We start from the raw sequence: 22,605 nt of genomic DNA, 5'->3' as shown, positions 1-22,605 counted from the left end.
ATCTTCCAGAACTGGTATAATTTTTATTTTGTTTGGTATTTTTATACCAAAACCTAAATGTGGTTAATTTGTTTTTATATGGCTTTTAACTGTCCCTCCCTCATCCAGGTTAATGATCACCAACTGAAAAAAGATTACTAATTTTATTCTAAAAATACAGTCTACTTGAATCTGAATTACAAACACCAATTAAGAAGTCTTACATATTAAGTCTATTTTTTTCTCACAAGTAGCTTTTATTGGCTTCTATCTATAAATACTAAAAGATTTGATGATAAAATGGTTTTAAAATTATACTAAACACATAATTGTGACTGTTTTGAATAAATAGTGTTTTTGCTATTTGGCCATATTATTTCTTTTAATAATTTGTTTTATTTTACTATTGTTGTTGAAAATGTGTAACAAAAACATACACCGTGTGTGTTTCTACATGTACAATTCAGCAATATTGATGACATTCTTCAAATTGTGCAACTGTTTTCACCCTCTTTTTCTGAGTTATTCCTCCCGCATTAACATGAACTCACTGCCCCCTAAGTTTCCTACCTAACCTTTTGAGTTGCTGTTGTTAGTTTGATCCCATACAGATAGTTCTTAAAAGAGCATAATGCTCAAGGCAGACACTCTTCAAGTGAAGCTAAACTATTTCTTGGTTTTAAGAAGACTTCAGAAGAGAATATATTTAGTTAGCTTAAGGGTTAATGATTATTTTAGTGCAGTAGTTTCGGGGACTTATCCAGCCTCCTTGGCTCCAAAAAGTGTAGAGTCCATGAGAATTTGAAATTCTGCATTGAAATTCTGGAAAATCTGCATTTTCCACCTTTTGATCAAAGATTCTTAAATAGAGTCTTTGATCAAAATGTTCAGTAATGGTAGCTGAACACCATCCAATTTTCCTGGTCTTACGGCAAAGAAGGCAGTTGTTCATGGAGGCAATTAACCACACATTCCATATTTTGAACTCAGTGTTTTTTGAGTTTTTTGAGATTTGCTTTCATTTGAGGTTGATCTCCTTTAACTCTCACACTGTTTGTTTCAATATTGCAGTTAAGTTTAGACATGGTTACCGGTCCCATTTCCGTGGAACGTGGACAGACACTTCAGGCTTGTCCAACCCCACTTATACATAGAATTTTTATGACCTAATATGATCTGTGAAGAACCTCTGATGGTACAGTGGTGAGAGCTCAGCTGCTACGGGAAAGGTCAGTGGTTTGAACCCACCAGCCACTCCATGGGAGAAGGATGTGACAGGGTGCTTTTGTAAAGATTACAGCCCTGGAAACTCTCTGGGGCAGTTCTGCTCTGCCCTGTGGGGCCCCTATGTATCAGAATTGACTCAATGGCAGTGGGTTTTGTTTTTGGTAACAAAATCTACACAGGAAAATCTGAAGAAGTTGAATGTAATTTATTTTATTTTAAAACTAAATCCTGAGACACGAATATCCAATACAATTGAATACACAACAACGTTTATAAGATTTAACAAAAGATAATTGGTGTGAGCAAAATATTGAAAGACAGCTTGATTAGATTAACCGTGGAAAGATGTATGACTGATAAAATGACAGTAGGTCTGTGTTAGTCTACACTAAAGTGGACTACTGGACGTGTAGTGCCAAAGTGTGGTCTTCAGTTGCCCTTCTACCATTTACTAACTGTTGCCTTGGGTACATAACTTTGCCTCTTTGAGCCATTGTTTCTTATTCTGTGAAATGGGAGAGGGATCATTTCTGTCCACTGTGTCTGTCTATTCCTTTTATAGGGATCCCATGTGACAAGGTAGACCTGCCTCATAGGCTTTTCTAGGCTGTGGTCTTCATGCGAGAAGATTGCCAGATCTTCCGCATGGAGTGGTTGAGCAGGTTCAAACAGCCAACCTTTCTGTTAGCAGCCAAATACTTCACCGTTGTGCTACCAGGGTTCCTATCTTACTATTAGGATTTTTTAAAAATGAATTTCACATTGAGAGTATGTATGTGAAAGAACTTCAAAAATTGATTATATAATGATTTCTTTCTTTTATAAGAAAAACAAAAAGTCATATTGATGGAAAACTGGATCGGATTTGCTGATGATGGATGGCTGAAAAAGATAGGTGATGTCTAACAGCACTGATTAACAGGGTTAAGCTGGGTAAATGGATAAATAATATCTTAATTAAAAGAATAGCAGTTCCACTGTATTTTTGCATAGTGCTTAAACCACATTTCTCACTGAAGAAATAGCTTAAAAAGCAGATGTTGGGCACAGCTGTGCTTGAAATTCACATGAGAAATTTGATAGCATTTATCTTTGAAGAGCTGCCATAAATAACACTAAAGAATTCTGCTGGTTGAAAGAAAAGGCATCATGGCCTAGTGGTTTAAGAGCACAGCCTTTGGAATGAGACTACCTTGCTTGGATCCTGTTTCTGCCACTTTTTATCCATGTGAGCTTGGGCAGGTTACTAAATCTCTCTGTACCTCAGTTTCTTCATCGTATCATAAAATAAGGTAATATACCACCCTTATCAGGTTGCTGTGTGGATCAGTTGAATTAGTATCTATAAGTCACTGGCAGAGAGTTAGTATAAAATAGCAGCAGAGTCAGTATACAATAAATTATTAAAAGGCATTCGTTGCTAGGATTTTGTAATGATTCATTTTAAATGCTGCCATATAGTTAATGCTTTGTATTTTATGTCTGTGAAGGCATTTAACCTATATTTTAGAGAGATCTTCAATTACATTTATGCAAGTTATGTTTGATATATTATTTTGTCTAATTAGAACCTTCTTGGCAATGGTTAGTTACTCAAATTTATAACTAACTGATGGACAGAATAGGAAATTTATCCTATTTTGGAACTTTTTAATATTTTTTAAAAATCATTATATATATATATTCCCATTTATAAAAAATTTGAAAAGCAAAGCAGCAGAGGTAGAGAGACACATTGCGTTAAGTACAGAATAGAGCCCAGAAGCCAGCTCAGTGTGTCCTTGGTAGCAGAGTGGTATTAGTGGGTGACGAGGGACTATTCCATAAATGAGTTTCTCCTCTTGGAGAAAAAATAATTACTTTATCTTCTACCATACATACTCTCTCACATTCACACATACACACACTGAAACAAAGTCTCCACATGAATTAAAAACCTAAATGTGAGAAATTGAAATTGTTTTGAAAATATGAAAGATGTATTTATGAGTTAGGGAAAGGATTTCCTAAGACACAAAAATCTCAGACTTCAAAATGTGACTGTATCAAAATTTATAAAAAGATAATTTAAGCAAATAAAAGACAAGCCATAGATTAAGGGAACATATTTGTTACCTAAATAACTGTCACGAGGCTTTTAAGATGTACCATTTGTATAGAATACCTTGAAGTTTTTTTTTAAGGGAATATAATCAAATAGCCTAATGAGCAATAGGCAAAGAATATAAAGATAACCCAAGAGGAAGGGGAAACAAGTCTATGAAACGATGACCACATTTAGTAGCAGACAAGGAAATGCATCTTACAACACTCAGTCTTTTGCCAAAAGTGAAAGCGTCAGACAAGCACTGTCTGAGATTTAGATGAAACAGGTACTCCTGCTGCCAGTAGGAGGGTTTGTACAACCACTTTGAAGAATATTTTGACAAAATCTAGTAAAGTTGAAGATGTGAACACCCTTCAGCCCGATATTTATACATAGGAATGTGGATGTACAAAGATACTTTATAACAGCAAAACATTGAAAACAATCCTCTTGGTCATACATAATGGAAAAATATAGTATATTTATAAAAATATGGGAGCTCTGGTAGCATAGTGGCTAAGGCAATTGACTGCTAACCAGAAGGCTGGCGGTTCAAACCCACCAGCCACTCCTCGGAAGGAAGATGGGGCAATCTACTTCTGTAGTGATACTGCCTCGGAAACCCAAGGAGGGGTCGCTATGAGTCGGGTCCGACTCGACGGCACATAACAACAACAACAACAATTTATAAAATGGATCAATCAGATCTCAGATCTGTTGCAGACCATTACATATAGTGAGACCATTATGTACATGTTAAAACTAAACAATCCTATACTTTATTTGTAGATGCTTACATATTACAGGAATGCCAGTGGCATGTGGTTAAGTGATCAGCTGCTAACTGAAAGGTCAGTGGTTTGAACTCACTAGCGGCCCCATGGGGGAAAAGAGGTAGCAGTCTGCTCCCATAAATATTATAGCCTACCCTGTCATTTAGAGTCACTATGCATCAGAGTCAACTCAGCACACAACAGCAGCATTCATGTTAACGAGTATAGAAACATCAACTGGGATCACACTAAATCCATGATTGTTGCCTCCAAGGAGAAAAATACTGGAGGTGTAAGCTTATCTCTAAGTTATTTCTTTATAAAAATGGAAATAGAAATGAAAATATTAACAGTTGTTCATATTGGGTGGTGGTTGCCTGTGTCATCCTTTGCACTTTCATTTTTAATAAGCAATTAAAACAACATGCACTGTGCTTTGTCAAAATTTGCATAAAATTAAATTTACATAAAGAAGAAAATTTATAGTGGGAATTGACTCTTGGATAAACTGGTGCTAATTAACTTATTCTTAATCCCCAGTTTATTATTAATTATTAATCTGTTGACCTTTGTAAAGGAGCTCTTGTCGTGTGGTGCCTAAGGCTTTTGACTGCTAACCAGAAGGCTGGCAGTTCAAACCCACCAGCCACTCCTCGGAAGGAGGGTTGGGCGACCTACTTCCGTAGTGATACTGCTTTGGAAACCCAAGGAGGGGTTGGTGCGAGTTGGATCCAACTCAGTGGCAGTGTGTTTTTGGTGGTTGTTTTTTTTTTGCCCTTTGTAACCTTCTCAAGGATCAGTTTTGGGAAATTTTCAGAATCAAAAAGAGTTGAAAACTTGGTATAATATTCACACACCTCTTTTACCATATAGCATAACATGTTTCAAGGATAAAAAATTCTGCTAGCCTATTTCCTTTTATCTTTATCTTCTAATAATAATCCTCATGTATTTACTGAAAGCAATTTTGAAAGTTTGGGCATTATTTTTTAAAATTGTGTTAATATGGAAGACAAGGTACGTTTTCTTATCAGCCCTTTCAAGTAAAGATATTTTATACTGATAGCTTTGCTTTGTGTTGCATTCTATAGGGAGTCTTGTTAAAATAAAAAAAAAAAAAAATCCTCATAGCTGGACTAATAAGCAACATCATAAGTGGAAAAAAGATTGACATTGCCAAGGATGTCATTTTACTTGGGTCCATATTTAGTGCCCATGGAAGCAGCAGTCAGGAAGTCAAACGATTTGTTGCATTGATCAAATCTGTTGCAAAAGATCTGTTCAAAGTGTTTAAGATCAAAGATACCACTTTGAAGATTAAAGGAATTTTAAGTAGCCTCATATGTATATGTGTATGAAAGCTGTGTAATGAATAAGGAAGACTGCAGAAGAATTGATGCATTTGAATTGTGGTGTTGGCAAAAAATATTGAATGTACCACGGACTACTAGAAGAATGAACAAATGTATCTTGCAATAAGTACAGCCAGAATACTCCTTAGAACTGAGAATGGCTAGACTTTGTCTCCCATACTTTGGTCATGTTGTCAGAAGGGACCAGTCTCTGGACAAGGATATCATGCTTGGTAAAGTGGAGGGTCAGTGAAAAAGGGAGATGGATTGACACAGTGGATATGATGATGAACTCAAGCATGGTAGTGATTTTGATCATGGTATTGAACTGGGCATAGTTTTGTTCTGCTGTACATAGTGTCACTGTGAGTTGGAATGGACTCAGTAGCACCTAACAACAATAGTAACTACATGTATGGTATGCAAATGCAAACGCACTGCCATCGAGTCAGATTTGGCTCATAGTGACCCCTCCTTGGGTTTCAGAGGTGGTATCACTACGGAAGTAGATTGCCTAATTGCCCAACCTTCCTTCCAAGGAGTGGCTGGTGAGTTTGAACCACCAGCCTTCTGGTTAGCAGTCAAGTGCCTTAGGCATTACACTACCAGAGCTCTGTATATGATAGGGAAGTAAAATTACCATTGGAGAAACAACTATTCACAGTCTTAAAAGTTTTACCTTTCCTGGCCAGGAGTAGCTCCCTATGATTGATGTTTCCCCTTTCCTGTTGAATTGGAGCACCTTTTAAAAGTGAGTAGAGATTTGAGATCGGATCTGTCAGACCTCTATAATAGAGATTTCTCATATCTGAAATTTTCAGGAAGACAAATTATTTTGAGCTAATTCCGTTCTTTGGGTGTAATCACGTCCTCTTCATGTAAGATACTTTGCATCATGCTGTGAGAAAATCATCCTTAATTAGTTTGAAGTAATTTCTTTGTTGCATTTGTACCTTTTCCCTGTCTCTAGCCTAAGAATTCTCCAGCTGATTTGGATTGTATACCAATCTTGAGAAAGTATGGCATTTAAGCTCTTGACACCCATGGTACGTGACTGATTTGTAACTGACCCTTCTCAGAGATCTGTCACATTGTGGTGGCTGTACTTAGGACATTTACAGTCTAGTTTGTGCTAAAATGAACCAACAGTACTTTAAACAAAATGTACAAAACTGTGTATAATGAACTGATGACTTGTTCACATTCTCTAAGTATCTTGGAATTAGGAAGATTAAGATCAAATATGGGAAGTATTAGGTTGACCCATCTGAAATTGTGAATATTTGTTCATTTTTTATGTACAAAACAGCAATTTCAGATGGTTCAAGTTCATGTGTGTGGACATCTTCCCCTAAAAGTAAAACTCTTGCTGGACCATGTCAGTTTCAGTAGGCTAAGCTGAGAAGTGAGAGTTGGAGATAATGTGGGAGGGAGGAATTTAAAATGGTATGTGTTACCAACTCCATGGTAAGTGGTTTGGTCAGTCAAGGGACTGAAGGTGTACTTTTGAAATACAGTGTCCAAGCTGGGGAAGGGAGAGAAGTAAAGTATTCCTTCCCTGCCCTGGGTAAAGAAAACTGGAACAGTCTTTTCCACTCAATCCCCGAGTAGGCAGTAAAGCTAGGATTTCATTCCTGTACAGAAGTAACAATAGCATTCTAAAAGATGTTGAAGATACAGAATGGTTTATTTACTAAGAAATGTGGATTCTAGTAGGCAAAAGATAAAGCTTTGGGAGGGAAGGGAATAAGAGAAAGATGTCCTAGGATGGTGTGGTGGTGAAGTTTGTGTGTCAGTTTGGCTGGGCCTGGTTGAGTGGCTGGGCAGCTGGATGTAGTATTTCCCATGATGAGACTGGTCATCAACTCCATGGTGGAATCTACCGGGAGCAGCTGAGTAGCTGCTTTGGGTATGTAATCTGCTTCCCATATATAAGAAACAGCTTTGGGAATGGTCTCTAGCTTATAGCGTGCTTGAACCCCGCATATAGCCATGTCGTTGTTCAGCAGGCTGCCATGCTCTACTGATCCTGGGAGTTTCAATGGACTTGAATCAATGGCCTGCTATGTTGTTTGGTATCATCAGGACTGCCATTTTTGTCGACCGTGGGCTTGTCAGCCTCAGCAGCCAGTAGCTGCCTGAGTGAGGAGATGCCTCTAGCTTCAGTGGGCCAGGAGCAGGAGGCAGGGCTGAAGCCCAAGGTTGAGGAGCTTTCACCCAGCCCCTAGAGCCTAGCATTTGGAACTTGGACTTTTAACCTCCCAAACTATGACAGAATAAACTCCTGTTTGTTCAAGCCATTCCATTTGTGGTATCTTCCTGTCAGAGTGGCACTAGGTAACCAAAATAGATGATAAAAGTATTTTTTAAAAAATGTTTTGAAATTATGTTTTTGAAAAACAACCAAAGAGTTGAGATAGGGGAACAATTTATATATATATATATATATATATATATATATATAAAGCAGGGAAGCAACTAATGATTCAGACACTAGATAGTTTACCTCAGTCTTAAGCAGGGGTCCAGAGGGAGGTAAGACTGTGATGATGACTAGTTAACTGTAGAAATATGACCTTCTAAAGCAGGCCCTCGTTCTCAGGCCTTGTGAAACTTTGGACTCAATCTGGCAAGAAAAACAGATTTTTTTATTGTGATATTTCCCAGTATTTATAAATGCTGGCAAATAATTTCTTCTTTTTTTTTTCTTCAGTACTTTGCAAGGCTCAGTAAAGCATGATTTGGGGAATGTAACCAGTGTCACAAAACAAAATGTGTATGAACTGTTGAATATAAAATGAATCTCCTTTGTAAAATTTTACCCAAATCATGGTAATAAGTTAAAAACAAACAAAACAGACTTGATCTGGGGCTGAATACTACCCAAAAGCTACTAATTTGGAACCTCTGATATAGAAGTTTTATAGATAAAATTGTGGATTCTGTGGTCAAGCTTTCTCTTCATTATTAGCTTTATGTATCCTTACCAGTGTTCTAAGGCAAAACAGATTAGCATTCAAGAAAATACAGCCGAGCTAAATAAGGAGTTGTGACCATGCTAACAAGTTTACACTCATAGACTGTCAGAGCTGTTTTTAGACTCCCTGCTACCACATGCAATATTCTTTTTCTGGATCTTCTAGTCTGTACAATATGGTAAGGATTAAAACTGACATTTTTTCTTCAGGGGTAAATATGTGAATGGGAAAACTGACAAAAAGAATATTAAGATAGAATGATAAGAGTTACGAACATACCACCAAAATCTCTAGTTACATTTTATCGTTATTTTTTTAAAAAAATTACTGTGCTAAGTATATACATATATACATATATATATGTATAAAACAGGAGCTCTGGTAGCATATTGCCTAAGGCACTTGACTGCTAACCAGAAGGCTGGCGGTTCAAACCCACCAGCCACTCCTGGGAAGGAAGGTTGGGAAACTATCACTTCCGTAGTGATATGGCCTTGTAAACCCAAGGGGGGGTCACTATGAGTCGGGTCCGACTTGATGGCACATAACAACAACATGTATAAAACAAATCATTTGCCATTTCAACATTTGTTACCTGTACAGTTCAGTGCCATTAATTACATTCATCACATGTGATTGCACCACCACTATTTTGTTTCCATATTTTTCCATCACCCTTAACCAGAAACTCTGTGCCCTCTAAGCAGGGACTCACTCTCTCCCCTCCCCTCCATCCCTGCAGCCAGAGATTGACTTTGCTTTGTGGTCATTGGCCTATTCTAGATACTATTTTGTTTAAGTAGGGTCATACAATATTTGTCCTTTTGTGACTGACTCATTTCACTCAGAATAATGTTTTCAGAGTTTATCCGTATTGTTGCATGTGTCAGGACTTCATTTCTCTTTATGGCTGATTAATATTCCATTGGACCACATTTCAGTTATCCATTCATCTGTTGATGGACATTTAGGCTTGTGGTGGTTAAGTTTGTGTGTCACCTTGGCTGGGTCTGGTTGTGTGGCTGGGCAGCTGAATGTAGTTTTTCCCCATGGTGAGTTTGGTAATTAACTCCATGGTAGACTCTATTAGATCAGCTGAGTAGCTGCTTTGGGTATGTGGTTTGCTTTCCATACATAAGAAACAGCTTTGGGAATGTTCTCTAGCTTATGGCATGCTTGAACCCTACAGGTAGCTGTGTCACTGCTGAGCAGCCTTCCATGCTCTGCCAACCTTGGGACTCCCAGTGGACTTGAATGAATGGCCTGCCGTGTGGTTTGGTAACATCGGAATTGTGCCTTTTTACTTGTCAATCTTGGGCTTGGCAGCCTCCGCAGCCAGCCGAGCTGTCTGAGTGAAGAAAAGCCTCTAGCTTCAGTGAGCAGGAAAGAGGAGGCAGAGCTGAAGCCCAAGGTTGAGGGGTTTTCACCCAGCCCCTAGAGCCTGGCACTTTGAACTCAAACTTAAAGCCTCCAAATTGTAAGAGAATAAACTCCTGTTTGTTCAAGTCATCCCATTTGTGGTATATTCTTGTCAGAGCGGCACTAGGTAACCAGAGCAAGGCTGTTTCCACGTTTTTGCTATTATGAATAGTGAACACTGGTATACAAGTATGTTCGTGTCACTGCTTTCAAATCCCTTGGGTCTGTACATCTGGGAGTGGACCAGGATCAATGAAGCCTTGAAATAGAGCCAAATTCATCATGAGTTCTTCTGAACAAAATAACCTGAAAGAGCCATATTAGCCTGTATTCTCTTTTTCAGTCTTAAAGCTTTGCTGCATTGTTGCATCTAAGTTTCTTGTCTAGTCATGGAGCATGACTAAGCCTCAAGGAGTAGACTACAGTTTCAGTCATGGGTGTAACCTTTTTCTAGATTTTCCCAGCTATGATTTCCAAAATCCCCACCAGTCAGAAAAAGCGTTCATTTGTTTTTGAAACCAGCTGGTCCTGTTGCCAGTGGATGAGATTGCTCAAGGTAGTGTCATCAAATTTTACATGCTCTTTTTAACCTTCTGTCAGTTCTCAGCTCGGGAGCTGCCATAGTTCAGGCCCTTAGCTGACATCTGGACCATCAGTTAGCTTTATAACTAGTTCCTGTGGCTTTAATCTCTTCCTTGGTGCCTATTCTTACTTGATTTCAAAAAGTATTTTTTCTTATCACTCTAGCTAAAACCTTTTAAAATTGCTTCCTTCTATCCAAAGCAACTTTTCCAACGTTTTCTTGTTTTATTAGCAAAAATTAATATATGTTACAGGAAAAGAATAATTTAAGAATTTGTTTTTTCTATTTTTGCACAGTATATGATAAAAGACTGTGTATAATAAGGTCCCCATAATTTTGCTTCTTCCTGCCTTTTCAGCCAACTACAAAACTTTCACTCTACTCAGATTGTTTACTCAGTGCCCCTTGGAAACATGCTTTATGTTTTCTTGACTTGGTGCCTTTATTTACATTTTTCTCCTTGGAATGCTTATCCTCACTCACTCTTTTTTGTTTTTCCAGATTCTGTGCCTCCTCAAAGGAAGGTCCAGTTTATGTTCCTTCCTTTCCCTGAACCTTCTCCAGCCTGTTGTTGTTGTTGTTGTTGTTGTTGTTGTTTGCCGTCGAGTCGGCCCCGACTCATAGCCACCCCTCCTCGGGTTGCCGAGGCAGTATCACTACAGAAGTAGATTGTCCAACCTTCCTTCCGAGGAGTGGCTGGTGGGTTTGAACCACCAGCCTTCTGGTTAGCAGTCAAGTGCCTTAGGCACTATGCTACCAGAGCTCCTCAGCCTGTTGTTAGGTGTTGTCAAATTGATTCCAGTTCATAGCAACCCTATGTAGCAGAATAGAAGTGTCCATGGGGTTTCCTAGGCTATGGTCTTTGCTAGCTTCACTCCCATGGAGCCGCTGGGTGGGTTCTTTTGAGCCACCAACCTTTCTTTTAGCAGCCAGACACTTATAACCATTGGGCCACCAGAGCTCCAGCCCAGAGTGACCTCTAACTCCTCTGAACTTGCAGTATTTTTTGTCTGTTCCACTTATCAAAATTAATTATATGTAGGCTTGCGAACTGACATATATTTCTAATGAACTCTAATAATACTGAACTTTCTGTGTGAATGTTTTAGCTGACTAGCTTTTTTTTTTTTAAGCCTTTAGGGTTAAATTCACATCTTACATGTCTTTTTGCACACTTGGCACAGATACCTTACTTTATAGCAGGCAGTTTATACATGTTTACTTGGCATGAGTGTAGAGAGGAGACCATGATTTATTTCTGTATCACCAGTGCCTGCTACTGTGCCTGGCATTTCAGTGTTGAGTAGATGTTATGTTAAAGAAATATCTTTAGGTGGTAATATCCTGTGCATTTATAACTTTGGAATATTTCCTTACAAAAATTAGCCTTTGCCTCTAAAGCTTATTTCTTCAGTTCTCCCTGAGCAGAGTTGAGTCCATACAAATCTTTCTGAACCATTCACAATATTTAGCCTAATGTACCTGGAACTAGGAGGCTGGAATCTGGATTATCTTATGTATTATTCAAGAAAACTGATAGTTTAAAGCTCAGGATTTGGCATCAGAGAGCTTGAATTCATATGTCCATTCTGCCACTTCCTAGTAGCATGACTCTGAATAAGTCTATTTCTCTGTAAAATGCAGATGGATACTGACTCCTGCATGGTCTTGTTGTGAAGGTTATCTGCATAAAGTGTGAGGCACAGAATCAGTGGTCAAATCATGTTAATAATAATATTGTTCACAGTAATCCTCCTGTTTACGTAACAGCCTTTCACATGGTCACATTATCAGCATTAGAGAAAATAGCTGAGTAGATTTAACTCAAGTGAGTAGTTTCTCAGCGAAGAGTCAGCACTTTAGTCTTTTCCTGAATTGAGACCTTCTGACTTTGAAGTATAGCTCACTGTAGATTCATGTAACAAAGGGGAAAAGACAGTGGACTGCAAGCAGGGAGACTTGAATTCTACTCCTAGCTTGCTTACAGATAAATTTTTAAATCATTAACATTCGATCTGATTGTATTATCGTTACCTGTGTGCCTGACTTAATTCCAGTGACTTACAAGCTTATTTAAAGGCAAGGATGCAGTCTGGCTGAATTTTATCTTTATACACCCCCACACACACACACACACACACACACAGTGGGTTAGTAAATATTCATTGAGTCAATATATGGCTTCAGTTTTCTAATCTGTAAAAATGGGGAGGAGGTAGATGATCGATCACTAAGATTCCGGCTGGCTCTCAAATATTTTGAATGTAGAGGTTAGTTAAAATGAGCACTAGCACTAGAAAGGAAGTGAGGAACAGGAATATATATGATGACTTTTTTTATATATATGTATAACTGACAGAAGTAAAAGATCCAAATTTTTGTTTTTTAAAGAAAGATGCCTAGACCCTGGTATACCCAGGAGTTAGCCTTTTCCTTCTCATCTAGCATGTTCTTAAGTGTTTTAAATTCTTCCCCTCAAGATAGAAAAGTTGAAAAGTAACCAAGGCCATTACTTTATCTGGCCACTAATTTCACAACTGACCTTGAGTAGTAGGAGGCAGAGAACCTTGTGGTTTTAGCGTTCATGCATACTCTGCTGACATAAAAGAAAAAATTCCTAAGTGTGAATGCAAGTTTACTTCCTTCTAAAGTAGAAAATTTATATCAAGTTAGTCATACTCCTTTTAGCTTTCTTAGGTTAGAAAAGCTTGATAGATTCTCTTACTTGGACTCTATTCTCTAGGATCCATCCTTAGTTTAAGGCATAGCTTTAAAATGCTTAGATACGTCCTGAGATTTAAATACAGTTACTTCTAAAGAAAATTAATTATTATTAATGCAGTCTTTCTTTTTCTATTTATGTAAATATATTTTTAGTAAATGACCTTTATTGAAAGACTTGTAATTTAAAGCTAGTTTGCTTAATGTTGGGATACTGGCTGTTAAAATGAAAGGTCTTTGATTCAAAGCCACTGGCTGCTCCCCAGTAGAAAGATATCGCAGTTTACTTCTGTGAAGATTGACAGCCTTGGAAACCCTGTGGGGCAGTTCTGCTCTGCCCTACGGGGTCCCTGTGAGTCGGAATAGACTCAAGGGGAGTGGAATTGGGATTTGCTTAATGTTAATTTTCTTCCTTTCATTTAATTGTGAATTAGTACTTGTTCTTGTTACCTAGTGCCGCTCTGACAAGAATATACTACAAATGGGATGGCTTGAACAAACAGGAATTTATTCTCTTAAAGTTTGGAGACTTTAAGTCCAAGTTCAAAGTGCCAGGCTCTAGAGGTTGGGTGAAGAAAGCCCCTTAACCTTGGGCTTCAGCTCTGCCTCCTGCTCCCAGCCCACTGAAGCTAGAGGCATCTCTTCACTCAGATAAGTCTGCTGGATGCTGAGGCTAACAAGCCCAAGGTCGACAAATAAAATGGCACAGTCCCGATGTTACCTACCAAACCACATGGCTGGCCATTAATTCAAGTTCATTGAAAGTCCCAAGGTTGGCAGAGCATGGCAGGCTGCTGAGCAACGACACGGCTACATGCAGGGTTCAAGCATACCATAAGCTAAAGACCATTCCCAAAGCTGTTTCTTATATACGGGAAGCAGACCACATACCCAAAGCAGCTATTTAGCTGCTCCCAGTAGATTCCACCATGGAGTTGATTACCAGTCTCACCTTGGGGAATTAACTACATTCAGCTGCCCAGCCACTCAACCAGTCCCAACCAAGTTGACACACAAACTTCACCACCACAGTACTGTTATAAGATTCCTGTATTATAAAAAGCAGTTAAGTGGCTATGGGGAAGAGGGGGAATATATCAAACGAACAAACAAAAAAGTTCAAACAGTACAGAGAAAGAAGGTGGTCTGTAGTGAAGATTTTTAATTCTACTCCTCAGACTCAATTGCTATTAATATTTTATTGTGTGTATTTATATAATAGGAGCCCTAGTGGCACAATAGTTAAGCACTCAGCTGCTAAAGGAAAGGTCAGCAGTTCAAACCCACCAAAGCCTCTGCAGGAGAAAAAACCTGGTAATCTGTTTCCATAAAGATTATGACCTGGGAAATCCTGTGGGGCAGTTCTTCTCTGTCCATGGGGTCGCCGTGAGTCTAAATCAGCTCGATGACACACAACAACAACAATTCACACAGTAATCGCTCACTAAATTCTTAATTGAACTAACCAGAACTCTTTGCCAGTCAGCAGCTGGTCAACTTCTCTGGTGCATTTAGGTTTTTAAAGTGCTATGTAATTTCCAGAAAAGAGACCTTTTCAAGGATCTCAGACTAACTTGCTTAACTGCAGTAAAAGTGCATTCAGCCATCAGTGCTAAAATATGAAATATAAATATAAGTAAAACTACTGTTGTATGTGATTTATAAAATCAGTCTGCATATCTTATAGTCACACTGTGTAAAATGGATTTAGTTCTCAGACTTGATAAAACTTATGAACAGGATTTACTGGTTTGCCAACTATGATGAAAGCCATTGATCATTAAGTTTCTGAGTTATAAAGGAAATTGTTTAGAAGTTACTCAAGCATCCTGATATATGAAGAAATGCTTTGTGGCTAAAGCACTTCATATTAGAGTATGGTAGCTTCTTCCTTAGTAAGAGAGATTCATTTTTCCAGACTCTTCCTCTTCAGTGTGAGAGCATTTGAAACGCTGCAGGCATCTGCTTGTCCTAGAAAAGTAATTAAGACAATCTGAAGAGGCATACTGGTCTTGGAGTTACATCACCTTTTACTAGTTTTAAATCTGAACAAAGTACATGTTACTTACAAAATTTGTTTTAGAAAAATCCAACCAAAGTTAAAATTACTTTCATAAATTTCTTTTTCCTAAGAAAATGGAATATACTTAAATGAATCAGGAGATTCTTGCTTTAGTGACATTATAGCTATTAGTGCTTAAAAATATATCAGAACTTTTCTTTTTTCTCTAGAGTGTAATATCATTGCCTTGGACTTAAAATGTATTTTTTTGTTTCTATTGTGGTTTGGGTGAAAGACTACAGAGCAAATTAGTTTTCAATTCAACAATTTATACACATTTTGGTTCATAACATTAGTTGGATTCCCCTTAGTGTTTTAGTGTAATAGCCACTCTTCCTGCTTCCTCTCTGAGTTCCTTCTTTCTGTTTGTCCTTCTTTCCTGCCTTCTCAGCTTTGCTTTGGGGCCCTTTTTGTCTTGTATAACTGATTATTCTGAGCAGTACATTCCTCAGGAGTGTTAGGGTCCACTCCTGTTTATTGTTTGGCTGTAAAGTGATCCTGGATGTGGATTCAGTTCAGGTTTGAAGGGTGTCTGAGAGCCCCAGCTCAGTGGTTCCACCCGTCTCTGTCAGACCACTAAGTCTGATTCTGATGAGTAAGTGTAAGTCTGAATTATGTTCTGTGTTTTTTTCCCATTTTGTCCGGGACCTTCTGTAGTCCCAATCAAATCATCTGATAATGGTAGCCTGACACTAGGTAGTTCTGGTCTCAGTAGTGGAGGCTGTGGTTTGCATGGCTCATTAGCCCTTTGAACTAATTATTTCCTTGAGTCTGTGATTTTCTTCATTCTTCTTTCCTGCAGATGGGGAAAGCCAGTAATTACATTTTAAAAACCACTGCCATCTAGTCGATTCCAACTCCTAGTGACCACCATTGGGTTTCCAAGGCTGTAAATCTTTACAGAAGTAAATTACCTCATCTTCTCCCTATGGAGGAGCTGTGGATTTGAACCACTGACCTTCTGGTTTGCAGCCAACTGCCTTACCCACTATGTCACCAGAGCTCCTTAGTTACATCTTAGAGAGCCTATAATGTATTTTCCATTAGCTGGAATGATACCAAGTTGAAAATTAAACTCATATTTGCTTCCCCCAAAGACCCTCCTTACGGTATAAACAATTTCTTTAAAACTTTCAGAAAAATGGTATAAGGGAAGAATAATAATATATCATGACTAAATAGACTTTAATCTAGACCTGTAATAGGAGCTCTGGTGGCATAGTGCATAAGGCATTTGACTGCTAACCAGAAGGTTGGTGGTTCAGACCCACCAGCCATTCCACGGAAGAAAGACTGGGCAATCTACTTTTGTAAAGATTTACCACCTTGGAAACCCAGTGGGAATCACTGTGAGTCAGAAGCAGCTCGATGGCAGTGGGTTTGGTTTTTGCTTTGGTCTGGGCCTAAATGTATGGGTATTAAGAGGATAAATGTTATAATATTGTCATATGATACAAAAATAGGGGAAGCAGTTTAACATTTCTCAAAGTATTGTTAGTTGCCTGTGTTAGTAATGGGAATTAATAAAGGAATGCAATGAAGTGATTTTGGAAAATGCTGTCTTTTGTTTTACTTGATTAGCTTAGGACTTTAGAATTTTGATATGTTGATATCTACTATAAATATCTGAGGATATTATACATTACTATTTTTTGTTTAATTTTTTCCTATTTTATGTTTAATTTTTATTTCCTATTTATTAGGAGCATCTTGCACAAAGGGCTTTGTGAAAACTGTTTTAGGAATCTGCTTTTTACTTTTTGCTTTGCCTTCAGTAGAGGGGGATGGTTTTGTTGGGTCTACAGTTCTGGATTGCAGCTTTTTTCTCTTGGTATTCGAAAGATGTTCCATTTCTAAAAAATCAATAGCTTTATTGAGTTAAAAATGTAACCACTGTAAGATTCACCCATTAAAGTGTGTAATTCAGTGGTTTTTAGCATATTTATAAAGAGCTGTGCAACCACTGTCATGGTCTACTTTTAGAATATACTCAGTACCCCAAAAGAAATCTCACCCAATAGCAGACACACCCTACTTGCCACTCAGCAGCCCTAGGAATCCACTGATCTGTTTTCTGTCTCTATATTTGGCTATTCTTTACACTCCATGTAAATGGAATCATACAGTATGTGGTTCTTTTGATGGGCTTATTTCAGTTACCATAATGTTTTCAAGGTTCTCCTATATTCATCTTGCATATATTAGTATTTCAGCCCTTTGTGTTTCTGAGTAATATTCCATTCCACTATGTGTATATATATAGGAGCTCTGGTAGCATCATGCCTAAGGCACTTGACTAACTAGAAGACTGGCGGGTCAAACCCACCAGCCATTCCTCGGAAGGAAGGTTGGGCAGTCTACTTGTGTAGTGATATCACCTCGGGAACCCAAGGAGGGGTTGCTATGTGTCGAGTTCAACTGGACAGTAGTGAGTGAGCTGTATGTATATACCACATTTTTTAATACATTCATCAGTTGATGGACATTTTATTTCTGTTTTTTCACCATTGTGAATAATGCTGCTATGAACATTCATACACAAGATTCTGTGTGGATATATAGTTTCATTTCTCTTGGGTTCATGTCTATTTAGGATTAGAATTGTGGATCATACAGTAACTCTGTTTAAACTTTTAAAGAACTTCCAAACTCTTTTCCACATTGGCTGAACTGTTTTTACATTCTCATTAGTCATGTATGAGAATTCAGTTTTTCTTTATCCTTGCCAACACTTACTATTGTCTGTCTTTTTTATTATAGTTATCCTATTACTATTGTTATTAGGTACCACTGAGTTGATTTAGATTCATAGCAACCCCATATGACAGAGTAGAGCTACTCCATTTGATTTTCTAGGCTGTAATTTTTAGGGGAACAGATTGCCAGGTTTTTCTCCTGCAGAACCGCTGGATGGATACAGAACTCTAACCTTTTTGTTAGCATCCCAGTGCGTAACTGTTTTGCTACCAGAACTCTTTATAGTCATCCAAATGTATGTGAAATGGTTTTGATTTTCTTACTCATAATGACTAATGAGTTTTTTGCTATTTCTCTGTGATATGCCTGGGTGATTTGCTCTCTTTAACCTACATAGTATTCTCTGAGCTTCTGAATCTTTGAGCCGTCCTTCTCTTTTCCTACTGTTGACTCCAGTTACACACATTAGACATTTTGTTACTGTCCCAAGATCCCTGAGGCTCTGTTGATTTTAATTTTTTTTTCTCTCTGTTCTTTCACGTGGACCAAAAAAAAAAGAAAACAACCCAAACCCACTGCCATCAAGTCAATTCGACTCGTAGTGACCCCTCTTAGGCAGTATATCCATGGAAGTAGATTGCCCAGCCTTCCTTCTGAGGAGTGGCAGGTAGGTTAGAACCAGCAGCCTTCTGGTTAGCAGTCAGATGCCTCAGGCACTATGCCACTGGAGCTCCCTTCACATGGACAGTTGCTATTAATTTATCTTTAAGTTGACTATTTCTTCTATCAGCTTCATTCTGTTAACTAGCACTATGCAGTGAATTTAAAATTTTACACCTTCTACTTTTCAGTTCTAGGATTTTTACTTGGTATATTTTTAAAATACTCTGTTTCTCTGCTAAGATTTCCTCTTCTTTGATCACTGTGTGCTTATTTTCCTTTATTTCACTGAGTATAGTTATTACAGTTGTTTTAAATACTAACATCTCCTCAGATCTTGTCCCACTTGGTTTTGTTTTCTCTTGAAACTAGGTCGTATTTTCCTGGTTCCTCTTTATTAAGTAATTTTTTTACTGTAATGTGTGGGCAGTGTTGTAGGAACTAGGTTTTGTTATGTTCCTTTTTAATAGTGTTTTTTCTCTCTTTTTAAAATTCTCTTATTTGGACGAAACTATAAAACTCTCTCTCTTAAGTGGCAGTTCAAATATCAGTTCATTTTCTTGTCTTAACTAGACTGCTTGTAGTAAGTCCTGTGTGCATGGTTCAGGGATTAGCCTGTGTTTTGGTTAGGGAAATCTGGATTATTTAAAAAAAAAAGCTTAATTGGTATAAGCATGTTTACCTTGTTGTTTTGATGAAACTCCTAGACCTTAGAATCATATCAATAATAGCTGGAAATAATTATAAATAACTGAATTCCAGTCTCTTACTTTGACAATTAAATAACAACCTGTTTATTGTTTATTTAATTCTCCCCACCCCCCATCATAGATCGAGCTGGAAGCATCAGTACCCTTGATTCCTTAGACTTCGCAAGATACTCAGATGATGGTAACAGGGAAACTGATGAGAGAGTGGCAGGTGAGTAAGATCATAAAGACAGATCTGGATTCTTTGGCATTCCAGAAATAATAAAATGGCTCGAGGGGTTTTCGTTTCTGCAATTTAATATGTGAATATAACATATATAGTTATATGTCCTAACTTTTTCACCAGCAGGAATTTTACCCCCAACTTCTTCTTCCAGTGGTGCTGTGAATTTCTGGTTATGTGCACATACAATTTGCTGAGTTCTGCATGCAGCCAACATTATGCATTTGTAAAATATCTAGTGCCAGGTTTAAGTTAGCCATGGAATAGTACAAAGTTAACGGGGCCTGAACCCTTAAAGCAGAGCTGATAGTCAAGTGTTACATACAAGTATAGCTATACTGGCAGTTAAAAATTGGTTGAAATAGTTCCATGTTGGTTGGTGAATAAAACTGTTGGCCTTGAGTTCCTCAGGTGCTCCCCAGCTATCATAACCTTTCTGCAGGAACTCTTTCTCTCGACCTTCTTATGATCCAGAAAATAATGAGTTAATATTTAGTACAATATGGGCCTCTAGACCCTACCCATTCTCTTTTATTTCCCTACCTTCTGACTTGGATGTCACCATTGAATCTTAAGGATTTCAGAGGCCTAGCTCGTACCCCATGTAAGCACTGCTTACACCACATGAGCCTGGTTGGGTTCTGCTGGAGGTCTACCCTAGAACTTACCAGTGTAGCCTCCCAGATCCCGTAAGTATCAAAAGTCTCGTGCCAACTAATGAGGTCATTCTTGTGTGGCATATGGGAACTGTAGCTTTCATAGGACTATGCTCTGAGAGAGATGGTATTTTGGGCTCCATCAGTAAGTTGCTCACTCTTGGAAAAGGAGGGATGCCACATGAGACAGCTAGATCCTGAGGGGGTATTAGGAGGCCAGGAAACATCTCCTCTTGAATAACTCTGTTGAAATTTTCTTCCATTTAAAGGGACAAGTGTGTAAACCTACCACATGCTTCTCTGTCATGCTCATTGTGAATAAAAGTGAGTGTTAATTCTTATATAGCACTTACTCCATTCTGAACACTGTTCTAAATGTGTATTATTATCATCCTCCTCCCTTTTTTACTGATGAGGAAATTGGAATACTTGAGATTATTTAAGACTTCAGTGTTAGAGCTTGGGTTCAAATCCAGGTAGCCCAGCACCAGAGCTCACAATTGCACTGTATCTACCTCTTAGCATGAAGGATTTCTTTTGACCTAATTATTTATGACATTCCAATATATGATTTTCACTCCTTGGTTGGAATAGAGACTAAGTGTTTTAAAATCTCAGGTCGTATTATATGTTAGAAAAAAATGATATAATTGTTTTAGTTTAGCAGAAGCTAAGAAGATTCAGTAGTATGAACAATAACTATCAATTTAAAGGAGAAATTGCTAGAAGAATGTAATGTGATTCTCTATGTCAAATCATGGCTTAGCCAAAAGCCTAATTTATTGACAGCTATATCAAAACAGAAAATATCATTAATAATACCTCAAAATCAGCAAATCAAATGGAAATTATTTGAATAATTTAATGACTAATTTAGTTACATCACTTGCTAAGTGATATTACATATTTTAGATTAAATATTAAATGTATGCTAGTTAATTGAGGTTATTCTAAATATAGTTTTATATGTTAATTTGTATTTATTATATAGACTGTTACATATTTAAAATAACTTCTGCCTAGAAATTGGCCACATAATTGTATTCTTTCCTTTAGTAACTGTTTGAAAATTTACCTTTTAGGTTTAGTCAAATGCAGAAGCTCATTAGTCTACTTGTTACTTAGCTGTTTTAGTACTTCTAATTATGTGAAACATGTACTGATTAAAAAGAAAACTCTTTATCTAAAATTTATAATAAACAAAAAAACCCAAACTCACTGCCATCGAGTTGATTGGACTCATAGTGATCCCTTCTTGGGTTTCCGAAGTGGTATCTCTACGGAAGTAGATTGCCAAATCTTCCTTCTGAAGAGTGGCTGGTGGGTTTGAGTATCAGCCTTCTGGTTAGCAGTCACATGCCTTAGGCCCTATGTCACCAGAGCTCCCAAAATTTATAATAGTTTATCTAAAACTTATAACAATCTCTAATTGTTCATGACAGTATAGGTAGTAAAGGAGAAGATAGGAGTTCCTTTGTATAAGTATCACTATTTATATAACATTTTCATTTCCCATCTAACATTTTATTAAAAGTTTGACTGAACCAGTCTGTTTTTGATAAGACAGTGAGCTAATGAGCTCAATGGGAAAAGCAAAGCAGGAAGAGAGGAATAAAGAAACAACAGTGGCCCTGGATAAACCACAGACTGCATAACTAAGAGTAAAATAAAACGTATTAAATGTGGCAGTTTTGATCTTAACATTTTTCATCTAAAGATTGTACTGTATCTCCAGGTTTGTGGAAATAAGGTAGTTTTTAATTGCTATAGTGTACTCACATACAAGCACATATTCTCCTTCATCTTTATTGGAAAAGGAGGGAAGAGCCTGTCTTATTCCAAGACAATAGCTGTCAACATTTTAGTGTTCTAGTGCTATATCCTTTTATTAAATCAAATGAGTTAATATTTGGATGAAACTTTTCAAAAAAGTTTCAAAAAAAACTAGTGTAATTCTCATTTCCAGAAGTATTTTTGACTCTTCTGCTAACCATTGGTAGGAACTTAAAAGCTTATCAAAGTATATGAAAATCTTTTTAAAAAAATTCCACGAAATATGATGGACCTGTTATCTGTCATAAGATCACTATAAACCTCACTAAGAATGAAGAGGGCATCAGAGAAAGAAACAAAAGTCTTTTTTAAATTTTCTTCTGCCAGTCTTAGGCAGAAGGAAGTTATGGATAACACAGGTAATGAGTGCATTGCCAGCCAACTGTAGGGTGGTCTTCAGCGTTTATCACTTTTGCTATTTATGAGGCAAACATTACATTTGCTCTTAGGGTCACTCTTACTATCTTTCTCATATGTTTAAAAATCTCATTATTTTTTAAGTCTGTGCAATTTTCCCTTCAAACATGAATTGATCTCCAAAGTTACTAATATTTTTGAGCATCTGCTCTGTGCCAGGCACTGTGCTAGGTGCTTTATATACAATATTTTATTTAATCCTGTTAACAAATCTGCAACATAGGTCATG

At 37.6% G+C, this 22,605-nt stretch overlaps 1 protein-coding gene across 1 annotated transcript in view; it reads left to right on the top strand.

Moving 5' to 3' along the window:
* Positions 1-22,605, top strand: part of RELCH (RAB11 binding and LisH domain, coiled-coil and HEAT repeat containing) — a 153,116-nt gene that overhangs the window by 11,369 nt on the left and 119,142 nt on the right. The window contains exon 2 of the mRNA XM_042780237.1: positions 19,369-19,458. Coding sequence (XP_042636171.1) covers positions 19,369-19,458 — 90 coding nt within the window. The remainder of the gene's footprint in view (positions 1-19,368; positions 19,459-22,605) is intronic.

Source organism: Orycteropus afer, unplaced genomic scaffold, assembly GCF_000298275.1.
Source record: "Orycteropus afer afer isolate SDZICR_OR568_19922 unplaced genomic scaffold, OryAfe1.0 scaffold00029, whole genome shotgun sequence".
Classification (NCBI taxonomy): Eukaryota; Metazoa; Chordata; class Mammalia; order Tubulidentata; family Orycteropodidae; genus Orycteropus; species Orycteropus afer.
Note: the sequence above shows the minus strand (reverse complement) of the source record. Positions and strands in the feature narration are given on the sequence as shown.